The sequence below is a fragment of the Pleurodeles waltl genome, chromosome 4_2, assembly GCF_031143425.1.
Source record: "Pleurodeles waltl isolate 20211129_DDA chromosome 4_2, aPleWal1.hap1.20221129, whole genome shotgun sequence".
Taxonomy (NCBI): Eukaryota; Metazoa; Chordata; class Amphibia; order Caudata; family Salamandridae; genus Pleurodeles; species Pleurodeles waltl.
Genome location: NC_090443.1, coordinates 124951687 through 124965413, shown reverse-complemented (window position 1 = coordinate 124965413; position 13727 = coordinate 124951687). Strand labels below are relative to the sequence as shown.

The 13727-nt window shown below is 45.7% G+C and overlaps 1 protein-coding gene across 2 annotated transcripts in view; it reads right to left on the bottom strand.

The window, feature by feature from the left end:
• Nucleotides 1-13727, bottom strand: part of AGAP2 (ArfGAP with GTPase domain, ankyrin repeat and PH domain 2) — a 488971-nt gene that overhangs the window by 294924 nt on the left and 180320 nt on the right. For both annotated transcript variants that reach the window (XM_069230930.1, XM_069230931.1), the window contains exon 2: nt 151-209. In XM_069230930.1, the coding sequence (XP_069087031.1) occupies nt 151-209 (59 nt within the window). The remainder of the gene's footprint in view (nt 1-150; nt 210-13727) is intronic.

The window sequence follows — 13727 nt, the reverse complement described above, 5'->3', positions numbered from 1 at the left end:
TCATTGGATGCTTATTGCCATCTCCACTGGTGTTCCACGCCCCCCTGATAAAATTATTTGACATTGTCATGGAAACTACCCCTTCTGCATTTAGCACACCCAGGCAGGAAATCGCTTTGAACGGAAAGGAAACAATAGTAGATAACCTACCACTCTCAGCTCTGGAACGGAGCGGCTGAGGGCCCATTCCTGACTGTTAGCCACAGACTCTAAACAGCAAAAGAAAAATAAACAACTATCATGTTTCTTGTTAAAACTTGACGGCTTAATATAAAAAAATACACAGCAACAGTTTCATGGTCTGTAAATGTCTCTAGAACTCCTTTATAGCAAAGTATAGGCCCATATTACACAGTTACCCATTATGTATTCTACCCTCCTATATATATATATATATATATATACACATACATATACACACACATATATATTTTAATTACTATTATTATTTTTCCCCCACTGAACACTTCGCCTCAAACATACAGTAACAGGATCAGCCATCATTGTCAAAACATCGGGATAGGAGAAGTAAGCAGCACCGCATTCCGTTTCAAGAATCCTTCATTTTTTGCATTTATAAAAGTGTAATAGTGTAGCAATGGCCGATGCGTTTTGGCCAGAGTCTTCTACTAGGCCATAGAGTTCACACGTGCAGGTGACAATTTCAAGGGGCAAAGCACATTTACCGCCATCTATTTACCTACAACTCGACTGCGTCGTATCTTGTTTCTCAGTCTCACATCGTCCACTATTTTGGTGTTATTACTTTACCATTCTTAATCGCATAACATATGCTTAAAGTTAACAGAGACCAAGGTGTAGCTAGAAATTACATGACACAGTTCTAATCTCAGATTCAAGCCTGGAGTATCACATCCCACTATTCCTCCGTAAAGTACCTTGATTTTAAATCAATCTCCATTATATTGCATTTTCAGCTATAAACTTATTGTAACATTTTGACAACCGCAATTCATCCTTTATAGAAACATGACAGGGAACTCAGATCACAGTTTCTCTAACACTCTAAAAACGAGCCGTACAGTGAACCCAGAGCTGTTCTCACACGCTGTTTTCATATTTTTATCCTATGTGTAATATGTGGACTTCTGATCTTCTCTATATTTCTAATCCTTTATAATGTAACCCTCTTTACTTTATTTTAAATGTCTTCTGGCAAACCAGGAGTCAAGGAAAAATTTGAATATTTGACTTTATAAAATGCCTGTTTCACTAGTGTTCATGGTATAGTGCAAACCTTATAAAGTGCAACAGTAAAGTGCATCGTGCCTTTACTCATCTATAAAGTGAATGCCAAATTTACACACATGCTTGTAACTACATAGCATTTATGGTCATGTCCCAACTTCTTACAGTGCATCAAAAGTGCATTATGCATTTAGTCTTTCTTCCAAGTTGTATATACTATACCAATTTCTGACTCTCACCAGCTGTACAGTGATCAGAATATTTTTACTTTATCTATGGCTTCTTGACCAAGTTTTCCAGAGCCATCCCGTTTCTTAATAAAACCTAAGCAGTGTACAAAACATACAGCCCTTTGTTTTTCAAATCTTGCACACACAAAATCTTCATCACTAAGTGCATATGAGTCATGTTATTTTCAAGACTTTTATACAGTACATTCACATAAAGTGCAAGGTTAGAAATTTTAAAATATTATCATGACTTCCAGAAATATTATTTAGTAACTTCACCTATCACAATTAAATCTTAATAAACAAATATGAAAGGCCAAGACGCATATATTTTGTATAGATGGCCACTAATTCAGCATCTGAAAAGACCTTCCAACCCTGGCTGCCATATATCCTATTCAACCTCATAAACATTGTATTATTTCAGTATGAGAGACTGTGCTATTGGTCTGTGCTGTTGGGGCATCTGAAGTTCCTTCTCATATTGATGTCCTTTTTAATTTAGATTGGGAAGATTTCTAAATGGACATGAATTTCAGCATCCACACTCAAACCCTATAGTGCTTCTGGCCCAATAAAATGGTCCATTTGGATTCTGATCTTCTCCGTTATATCTTCGTACCCTCCCCTCTGAGCTTTTTCATTACATGTTGTATTCCATAAAATTTCACAACTTTTTCATTCCTGTTGTGTGTTTCCCATACATGTTTGGCCATCGTATATGTGAAATCGGTATTTGTGATGACTTATTGATGTTGTAGGATGCAAAGTTTCAAGTTGTTTACAGTACTCCCTAGATATTTCTTTCCACATCCACATTCAAGTACATAAACAACGTGTGTGGTCTCGCAGGTGATCCATTCCTTAATCTCCTTTGTTTGCCCATACTGAAGTTCAAAGGTTGTTTTGTTTTGACCATACATTCAAGCTTTGCATTTCTGACATTCCAGAAACTAAATTTCTCCTATTAACCGAAGCCCAGACATAACCCCAAACTCTTCCAGTAATCGCAACTAGAGAGGCACCAAAACTCCAGGCTCCCGAAGATATAACAATGTGCCATTAGCATACAGCGAGACAATGTGAGTGACCCGTCCCACCCGCCCACCCCAAGGCGCCAGTTCCACACGCAGCCAAACCGCAAGCGGCTCCACCATCAAGGCAAACAGGAGCGGGGAGAGAGGAAAGCCCTGCCTGGTACCCCTCCCGATCACCCAGGAGTCCGAGAGGTTCCCGCCCACCCGGACACGTGCAGTAGGTGCAGTATACAGCAAACAGACCCAAGAGCAAAAATGAGGTCCAAATCCCATTCCACGCAACACAACCAGTAAATAGCCCCACTCAACTGTGTCAAATGCCTTCTCAAGGTCGAATGACACCAGCACTAAGTCTTCCCCAACACCCATAGTTTCATGCAGGACATGTGTTAAGTGACGTAAATTATGAGTCGTGCTACGGCCAGGTATGAAACCACAGTGATCTTCATGGACCAATCCCTGAATCACTCCACGTAGCCGAGTAGCCAGTATTTTGCATAGAATTTTTATATCGCTATTCAGCATGGTAAGCGGGCGATAAGAAGATGGGTCACAAGGTTCCCCGCCAGGCTTAAGCATTTAACAGACGATGTCTTGATGCATGGATTCAGGAAGCACAACCCGCACCCGGGCCTCTTCAAACACTTCCAACAACTTCTCTCTCAACTGAGAGGAAAACGTTTGGTACAGCTCAGTTGGAAAGCCGTCCCCACCCGGAGATTTAGCCTTTGGGAGTGCCTCCACAGCCTTCGTCACTTCCTATGCTGTTATCTCGGCATCTAGACTCTCCCTATGCTCCAAAGCCAGTCGGGGCAAACACATCCGCCCGCAGAAATCCTTCTAACTCAGAATCCGGTACCAGAGCCCCGGCGCAAGACACCCTCCGCAAGTGCTCCACCAAAACTCGAAAGATGTCCCCCGACTAGTGATCTGCAGACCGTCAGTGTCCCTGATGTGAAAAATGGGAGGAGATTCAACCTCCCGCTTAAGGATCCACGCAAGTAATTTGCCAGATTTATCACCCTCCCTATGAAGGCGCTGTCTATATGACCTGAGTGTGACTCTAGCTAATGTCTCCCAGCAGCTACTAACCTTCTTATACAAGGTGAGCTGTTCAGGAACTATCTCCCTAGTTAATTCTACATGATGTTGCATTTCCCCCAGCCCCTTCTAAGCACTGGAAAGCTCTTGCTCCATCTGCTTGCGTACACCACAGACAATGCCTATGCAGACCCCTCTCAACACAGCCTTCAGGGCCTCCCACTCCAATCCCCGGAAGTCCGTCACCCCCCAATTGTGATCCATATATTCTTCAAGAGCCACAGCTATTTTCTCACGACAGCAAGCATCAATCAGAAAATTCGTAGGCATGCACCAACTGCGTCTAACCTCCACATCAGATCCCTCACTGCATTTTCAGCAATACTGGTGCATGATCAGATAAAACCTCCCTAGATGCCTAACGTCGCCCACCTGTGAGTGAGTGAGACCATCCAAGAGGAAACAGTCCAGACGACTGTATGTATTATGCGTCAGAGTGACAAGTGTATTCCCTCCTCGCAGGATGTAGTTCCCTCCATCCATCCCAAAGCCCCAAATTATACATGACCTCCAAGAGAGACCTCACCATCAAAGGCTTGGTACCTAATTTAGCAGGATAACGATCCCTCTCCCCATCCAAAATACAATTATAATCTCCCGCCCATATTATGGGTTCTCCAACACCCTCCCCCAGGATCACAGGAATATTATCAAAGAACGTTTGGTCATCCACATTAGGGGCATAGGTATTGAGAACAGTAAAAGGCAACCCATCCAACTCGCAGTGCACAAGTATATATCTTCCATCCGTATCTGCTTTACTGCAAGTATGCACAAATGGGACACCCGGTGCTATCCAGACCATCACACCCCTGGCGTAGGATGAGTAGGACGAGGAGAACACCTGCCCGCCACTTCTTAGCCAACTTCTTTGACTCCTCCTCCATCAAATGCGTCTCCTGGGGACAGGCAATATGAATCTTGTGCCGCCTTAGGAAAGAGTGCACCCTGTAACGCATAGTATATGTTTTCAGCCCCCTGACATTCTATGTCAGTATGTTAAGTTGTCTTCCCATGTATATGGTGCAAAAACTCTGTCCCTTGTACTTCTCCTCCCCCTTCCAGAGTAGAGAAAGCAGTGTAAGTCCACACAACATGTCCCACACTCATCCATGCACTGCTGATACGACCCACAACCATATGCACAAAAGCACTAACTAATAAACCCCAAACCCCAGAACCCACCCCGGATAAACAGTAAAACAGCAACCTCAAAACATACTGTAGATCCATGTGTATGTGTGCTGCCAGGGCAACAGCCTAATCCCCAACAACCCACACCCTACCACAACCGTGGAAGTGACCACCCACTATCCCCTTACCATAAATCAATGTGCCCAGGGATCATATCAGTTATAGGCAAAAATAAGAACAACCCCCCCCCCCATTTCTTAATCAGCACCATGCATTACCTCCTGGCATCCCTGCACTCCAGAGAGTCCGAACCCCAGATCACCCAGAGTGCACCCCTCAGACACCGGCCCAAACCCCCAGGGCTCCCAATTAGACAGCACCACTAAGGAGCAGAACAGTCTCAGGTACCAACAGAAAACCGATTCCATACGAACGTCCAATGGATCAGTACTTTCATCAGTCATCTCAGGGACCACAACAGCCATGGTACCATTCTGTTGAATTTCTACCCTGCCATCAGCACCGGAAATTCCCCGAGCAGAAATCCGGGTCTGGCGCGCCCCATGTTTCCTCCAGTCTGTATCGTCCACACCAGAAGTACGAGCAGCCCCCCTAGCGGACCTCACAGAGCGTCCCGTACCCGCCTTGTCCCATATCTCCAACCATCTCCAGACCTCCTCTGGATGATCAAAGAAGTGCAACTTGCCCCCGGATAGCACCTTCAGTCGCGCCGGATATAGCAACATATATCTAATGTTCATGACACGTAGCTTCGCCTTCACCTCCAGAAACCCTTTCCTGGAGGTCTGAACCTTGTTCTTGTAGTCCGGGTAGATAGATATCTTGCCATTTTCAAAGACAGCCCTCTCAGTTTCTCAAGCAGCCCGCAGGATACTGTTCCTGTCCTTGTAATTCAAGAGGTGCGCAATGATAGCTCTCGGAGGCGCTCCAGGCCTGGGAGGGGCGACCAAAGCCCAGTGCGCTCGCTCCACCACAAACACTTTGGACAGACCCTCAGGCTTCAGCACATCCGTGATCCACCGTTCCACAAAGCCCTCCATCGAGGAACCCTCCGCCCACTCCGGAAATCCCAAGAGGCGCACGTTGTTCCTACGGGATCTGCCCTCCAAGTCCTCCAGCCCAGCCTCCAACATCCCGACCGTGGAAGTGACCTGTGCCATCTATTTGCGTAGAGTGGTTACTTCCGCCTGTAGGTCCACAATGGACCCCTCCGCCACCTTGACTTTGTCAGAGACCTTGCAAAGGTCTGTCCGAAGAAGATTCACTTACACAGCCACAGCCTCGATCTTCCCCTCAAAGACCACACGTGAGCCCTGTATTGCAGCCAGTAGCTCAGCGCGAAAGGGCTCCTCTGCTGCGGCGGGCGCCTCCAGAACCCCTCCAGGATCCCCCACACGAGTCTGGCGCTGCGAGCACGAAACTGGCGTAGTATATTGCTCCATAGTGTTGCCCTGTGAGGCCGCCGACTGCCGATGCCTCCCCATCTCACCGGCCAGTCAACAATAGGAGATACGGAACCAGTGTACCTTATTCCAAGGGTGGCAGTAGTACACAGTTGTGGGCCACACCCCCAACAGTGCAGCACAGGGGTCAGAACCCCGAGAGCCCAGAGCAACTGACCAGGGAACCACAGCACACAGGGCGTCCAAGGTCCAGGGGGCCAAAAAGCCCAGCAGATGTCCCAAACCGGAGGGTGGTCAATCCAGTCACCAACGGGCCCCAGAGACAGGGCCGAAGCGCACCCCTCCAGGCAGCTCACCAGCAGGGCGTCCCAGCCTTCCCCACTAGGGCCAGAGCCCAATTCACCATCCGGAGTGCTCAGGCCATGCCCCTAGACTGCCCAGCCAACACCTCCACCGTGCCTCCAAAATTGCGCCCATCCAGCGCCGATCCGGCCCCAAACGAGATCATGGCCCGAGCCGAAGGAGCCTCCTCGGCTCCGCAGGAGGCCAGCATGGAACAGGGCGCCACCCGCGAGTCGCGGGAAACGGCGGCCACCCAAGCAGCAGGCAACAGTTGTAAGTCCCCCTATCACCATCCAGGGGGGGCCCGCAGACCAGGCATCAACCCCATGAATGGGGGAAGAAAATCCACCATGGGGAGGAGCGCGGTGAAGCCCTCCGGCGCCACGTCCAGCCACGGGGCTCAAGGCCCAGCACGGGCCCACAACAAGTACGGAATCCGGGGGGGGGGGGGAAGCCTTGCAACGCCGCCAAACCAGGAGCCGCTACCTTCACAGCACCGAGCACACTAGGATCAATGCAGGATCAGCCAGGACGGAGGAGCTCACTCGGAGCACATCCCGTCGGCCAACTTGCTTGGCCCCGCTCCACCTCATGCCTCTTTAATCCGCTAACAGACACTCAGGACCGGATTATGACCTTGGCAGAGGGGATTACTCTGATTACTCCGTTCCAAATGTGAAGGATATCCCGTCCACAGTGTTACAAGTTCCACACGATATAATTGAACTTGTAAACGGCGGATGGGATATCCTTCACATTTGGGACGGAGTAATCCACCCCCCCCGCCAAGGTCGTAATCTGGTCCTCAGTCTGTTTATTTTACTCTTACCGGGTCTTGCTTTTTCCCTGTGCAATGTTTTTCTGTCTTTCACTTCCTCGGTATTCTACTCTGAATGTTTTCCCCCCTCTGCCTCTCAGGAAATGTTCCATGAGGAAAAACAGTGCCAGTCCCCAAAAATGAGTGTTGGTGGCTAAGATTAAGCAGCTGGATACAATCAAAACTAAGCAGTCTTGGTAGCCAGCACCTCAAGCTACATACACTAGGGCTGTCCGTGGGCTTCTGAACAAAACTTTGTGCCCCCAGCACTTCCTCTTTTGTATTTTAAGCACTTATGTTTTAGCATAAAAGAATGCTTGTATGCTCGTTCTAGTGCTAGAAATTAAATAAAATTAGTTGAAAATAAGTATTGAGTTTTGTTATATTTTGACATGCTCTTCAAGAAATACTGGTAGACCACATCTAGTTGTGTTAACACAACATACAGAAGATGCAACAGAAATCTTCAAATTATAGGAACAGTTAATCTAATCATTCCACTCCCTAAGGCTTGTGACATACAGCTGTCAATACTACTCATAATGAGGGGCTTATCCTATCAAGTTCATATCCTAATAAATGGCCAATCGAATGACAACTACTTTAGTTCTTACCAGCTTGGCACGACTCATCACCACATGCAACTACTTTGGCACCTACAGAGAACCATCCTGTGACTGCATCCTGATTAGTAAAAGAGAAGTTATTGTATTTCCCTCTTCTGTGGAATCAAGAGCTTGAGACTGGCACATACTGACAGCCGTTTTATCTTATGAAAAACGGGGAAAAAGATCAACTTTATAATTTTTCCATCGCCAATGTCATGCATAAGTCACCCGTCACCCCACCTGGATATATATTGTGTGTAGTAGAAACATAAAACTGAGCTCTACAATGATCTCAACCATGCAATATGGGGAGCTCTCATTTGGTCTTTACCAAGATCTGTGCCCAGATGTCAGCATCCAGGTGACAGCAGAAATTCCATTCGAGCAGTCTGAGAGGAAGCTGCAGTCTCAAATCCAGCATTGACAGTGGTGAGCTTTCACAAGCTAGGCTTGTCAGTGAACCATCTTAATCCTTTTTGGTTCAATCCAAAAGATTTAATTTCATAGTGAAAGGTCTGGATTTAAAAGTAGTAAAGGCCTTCTCTCGCCCACAGATGGTCCCTGCCATCATACTTGAAGTGCGAGATTTATTGATCAACATGGCAGTGACAACTTGATGTTTCCAGATGTTTCTGGGATTTAAAGTGTTCTGTGTATTGATGATGGCAAATGCTAATTTTTACCTTGAGTCCCTGCAACTCAGTCTCGCTGAGCACTTGGGCTACTTTGTGCAACAAATCAAAGCTCATCCTAATCCATCCTTGGGCCACAGTTTGGAGTGGTTGACATGCTGCCAACCTCTTTGTGCGATGAGCTCACAGTCACCACCGACTCTTCAGACTACAAATGAGGGAAACCTTCAACAATGCCTTTTGGGTCAAACTGAATGGATCCCTCCTCAATGATGTGTTGAAACTAAAAGAATGCTGAGATCCAATGTGTTGTTGGTGCATATAGATAACACTGCTACTCTCTTTTACATCGAAAATAAGGGGGCAATCAGTCTCCATGGTTATGCCAGATGGATGTCTGTGGGAGAGGGCATGGCAAGTAAGTATGCTTTTGGTGGTCTCCCACATATCAGGGTTTGACAACTCTTGAGTAGGCAGTATCAACTCATTCCATCTATGAGAGATTCTAAATGAAGTCCTTAAACACTCCATCACAAGTAATCCACTCATTGACACTTCAGCAACTTAAGCCTGATTGTGAATAGTTTGATTCTTTGAGCGGCAGGACCACCAATCACTAGGGGACAACCTGATGATAGACTCTGTATAGTTTATCTCAAGCGCCGGTTCACAGGTTCATTTGGATAGATAAGGTACTCTAAGGCCCTGGTGTCTGTGGCTTGGCCCCACCAGATTTGTACATGTCTTTCCACCACATACTGTAAAAGGACCATATGGGCTCCACCAGATACTGTGCTTCATAACTATGGGAGCACGCCCCTGCACTATCACTCAATTTGAGCACTTGCTTTCTGAACAGTCGACTTTACAACATCTAAGCCTGTTCTCAAGAAGTTGTAAATCAGAAAACATAACTGGTAGGTTGTGCTTTTTTAGCTGACGGAAACTGGTGAGTGTGTTCATAAACAGATCGATGAGTACATGCCACATATGTTGTATGCCTGGGTACATGATAGAGGCATGCACTGAAACATTCGTTTCTGGTTCCCTCTACTGGGTGTCAAAAGGCCACTCACAGGTTGATAAAGGTAAAAAGTCTACGTACTAAGAATAACAGAATCGCCACAGAGGCCACAGAAATGTTAACATGTGTTCTCCTACATTGACTCAGGCTATCCGTGCCTCCTGCAAAGCTGTTGAGATCATTGTTTGACAAAGCCAATATAAGGACTGCAAGAGAAGAAATTATTTCTGTATTAGAATTTGTAAATATAAGCTGATGACTATGTATGGTGGTCAGGATACTTTTTTATTTGTTGTGCATTAACTGCGTGCAGTCAAGTTTGGCTGATAAATGAATCCATTGGATGATACCAATGGGAGCCATTGTGACTAAGTAACTGCTACAGCCTGTCGTTGAGAGTTTAGAGGCCCTGTAACGTTATCAAATCACTAAGTCCCACAAGTCTTTTTTGTATGTCCAACAATGTACACACACTCTTCTTCATAACAAGAATGCAGCTGAATACAAATAACAGTAAAAGAGTTCCAGTATGTTGAGGAGGTGCATAACGTGTGAACAGCAGCCATTAGAATGCATTCACCTTTCATAGAATTGCCTTGGGGCTCTACGAGGAAAGGTCTTATTATGCAGCATGACAATGCTTAAGTTGCTGACCTTGGAAAAGGAAAGCTTTAATTGACCTGTCAGGTTTTGTGTCCATGACATGCGAGTTATAGGCACCTCCAACTACCACTAATTCTCAACCTACTGAGCTGTGTTATTAGTTTATTAAATAATTACACTCTTTCCAAATTAATCATTTTTCTGAAGAGTTTCAGCGTCACAGTAGTAAGGATATAATGGGCCCTACTTAAAGTTAAACTAACTCAAATATTTGAACATGGGAAAATAAACGGATCCATCAGAACTTGCTTTCAAAAACACACTCAGAGTACTAGCCCTCCCTTCTTGTTCCCAAGTCCCTTGAACTGAACTGGGATATTGACCTGGAAAAGCAGCCCTCCAGAAAGCTTGCCTATTTAGTGGCTCATTAGGCCCCCTCCAAGTCATTAGAAATACTGCACAGGGCAGTGCTTCCCAAACCTTTTAAAACCATGACCCAATTTTTTAGAACAACAAACTTTTGCTGCCCACCTAGCTTTAACGAACATGATGAGGGGCATATTTAATGTAATAGTAGACATGCTTTCAAAATTCTATAAATTACCAAAATAATATACTTTACAATGTTTGCATTCCTCTCAAACATCAACTGTTTGTAAACATCATGATCTCGCTACTCCCTTAGATTGGTCTTCGGTCTGTGGCTAAGATATTGATTCGCACATAAAAGGGCCAGATGGTAAACAGCACTGGAGCTGTCACACTTTTCAGAGTGATTTGCTGGCCTGTGGCATCTGTACACTAAAAGCACAAGGCATTTGAAAAAAAGCTCCTAGTCGGGTGGGGAGCCCCTCAGGGTCAGTACCTATGAGTCATTGGACTCATGGCCACAGCACGTCACCTGTCACTCGGCACCACCCCTACCATGCCAATATATTGGTCCTCCATTGGATTCCTTAGGCGGGGGTAGCCCCCTGGTTAGAAGACGGAGATCTAGTTCAGCATTGCAGATCGCCCCAGTAAAGTTTCATGTATACATTTCATGTACAACGAACCAAAGCAAGCTTGCAAGCTTGAAGGAAGCAAGGTTCATACGAGTCTTGGTCGGCGCCTAGCCTGGGCGTCTCCTTTGGTTAAGATCAGTCCATGGGTGGTCCAGGCCGTGCCATGTCCATGCGCAGAATAACTGCACGTGTGAGCCATTGACACTGAGCAAGCCACTGCAAGTGTGTGTGAGTAAACTGCGCTGTAGCAGCACACTACTCACACCACACACTTCTTCCAGTGGTGTAACACAAGTCCCGCCCAGAGCTCCAGGGCGCTCCCTCAGCAAAAGTGGTAGGTGGTGGGCCTGGGAGGGGGCCCCTCCATGTACAGGGGTCAACTTCTTCTGCAGTGCACAAAACGTTTGGGACTCAAAACAGCTGCCACCGATGTCGACATGCGTCCTTTACGTTTTAGGGCTTAATACTAATAACATATCTCTGATGGAAAAGGAACCAATGTATATATACATCGATGGCAGCTGTTTTGAGTCCCAAACGTTTTGTGTTCATTCTTTACATGACCAATAAAGTATGCTTGCCTGCTAAAAAGTCAATGTTGTCACTTTCATTGGGGAAGATCCATAGTATAAGTCAGCCAGAACATGGTCATAGCAGACCCTCCATACCATCGTTCCCTGGTGCCACTGTTCCTGCTGCACCAACGGCAGCTCCGCCATACACGTCTTACTGATGAGTCAGTTAGGAACTGACTATTTGTACAGCTAAAATTGGCATCTTTAATATATATATAAAACATGCATTTTAATGTCAAGTATAGTATAAAAATATTGAAATTAGCCACGTTTCCATATAAATTCAAAATACAAGTAAATACAAGTAGAGAAGTTTCAAAAGTTTCTTAGTGCGTTATAGTATTTTGCTAAATGAATATAAAAGTGCTCAGTGATAATTTTCATTTCAATAAAAAAGGAGAGGACTTCATGGAAATTGTTATTCATTTACAGGTTTCCTGGCCCCTTCCTAATCTCAAAACATGCATTTATTGACACTTATATAGAGCAAAGCGTTGTACTTGGATTACATTTTACGTATTTCCGGGTGTGTTATATTTCACAAAAAATCACTCCGTTTTGACCCAAGGAGATTGCATAAAGGCCAGGGATCAGAGAGTCGCATGATTTCCAGTGAAATGTCACAGGAGGGATTAAATCCCAGGTCCACAGAATAGCTTCTTCCTCACTGAGCCTCCTCGTCTCGCACAGTACTGTAACAGCTAGTGCTTGCCGCTGGCCCTTCGTAGGTGCTTGGTAGCCACTAGTAGCAGCCAACCCGACCCTCATGTGAAGAACCCATTCGCTCCCCGGCGTCCCTGATGCACACGCTTCCAGCACCAGGAAGCTGCAAAGTGCTATATCAACAGGCAACACATCCAGGCTTTTAATTGGACCATCCAACTAGGGCCGGCTGTAGGGCGGTGCGACCGGTGCCGCTGCACCCGGCGTAGACTAAGTGTTAGGGCGCGTGTTCGCAAGTATATTGTGCTTTTAAAAGCACGTGCTGCGTTCCTTGCCTCCAGCAATTTACAACAATTAAAATGTCAAACTAACTCTGGTGATTAATGGACCGTCTGAAGAGAGATCGGGATGTTTCTAGTTAGCTCATCATAAGGTAGGGAAGAGAGCTAATTGTTGTAAATTGCTGGAGGATAGGAACGCAGCAAGTGCTTTAAAAAACATAATATACTTGCGAACAAGGTGGCACCACTCGAAGTCTACGCGCGACGCGATAGCACCGATCGCACCGCCCTAGAGCCGGCCCTGATTGTAGGGTTACATCAGGCACTTTACAGGGTTCTACAATAAATAAGACAATAATAAACGGAGCCACCGGAAAAATGATCTACCCCACCCTTTTTGGCATATCGCAAATGAATGGTAGTGAGTAAGTGAACAAGCCAGACACTTGTTCCAATGCTCCTTTGAATTTGGTCTTCCATTCATCCTTCCTTCTTTCCATCCAACCGTCATCAGTTCATCCACTCAGCCTTTTCTCCATTCATTCATTGTTACTTTTCTCCAGCCGTGAATTGACTCATCCATTCCATCCTTTTATCATTCCATCTATTTATCCATCTATCTATCTATCTATCTCGCATTCTTCCAGCAGTTCATTGATCCTTCCTTCAACCATCTTTCCATACATTGTCTCCATCTATCCGTCCCTCCATCTTTCTCTCTACTCATACATTAATCTATCCATGCATTTGTCCATCTATCCTCTTTCTTCTCTCCTCCGTTCTCCCTCCCTGGTTTCCTTCCGTGGTCTATTGTTGGATTTGTTCCACCACTACATTGCTCCATCATGTTATTCTCTTGCATTGGTATTTACAGGTTTTTGTTTGGAGAACAGTGTCTCTCATCAATTAGACCGGAGCCATTGACAACATTTCAAAGGGGTTATGTACACAGAGTGCCCAGGGGCCTCACCAAACCCCTGCTTAAGCTGCTAAAGGACACTAGATCACAAGTCACCACCAGTAGTCTAAGGCCCCATCCTACA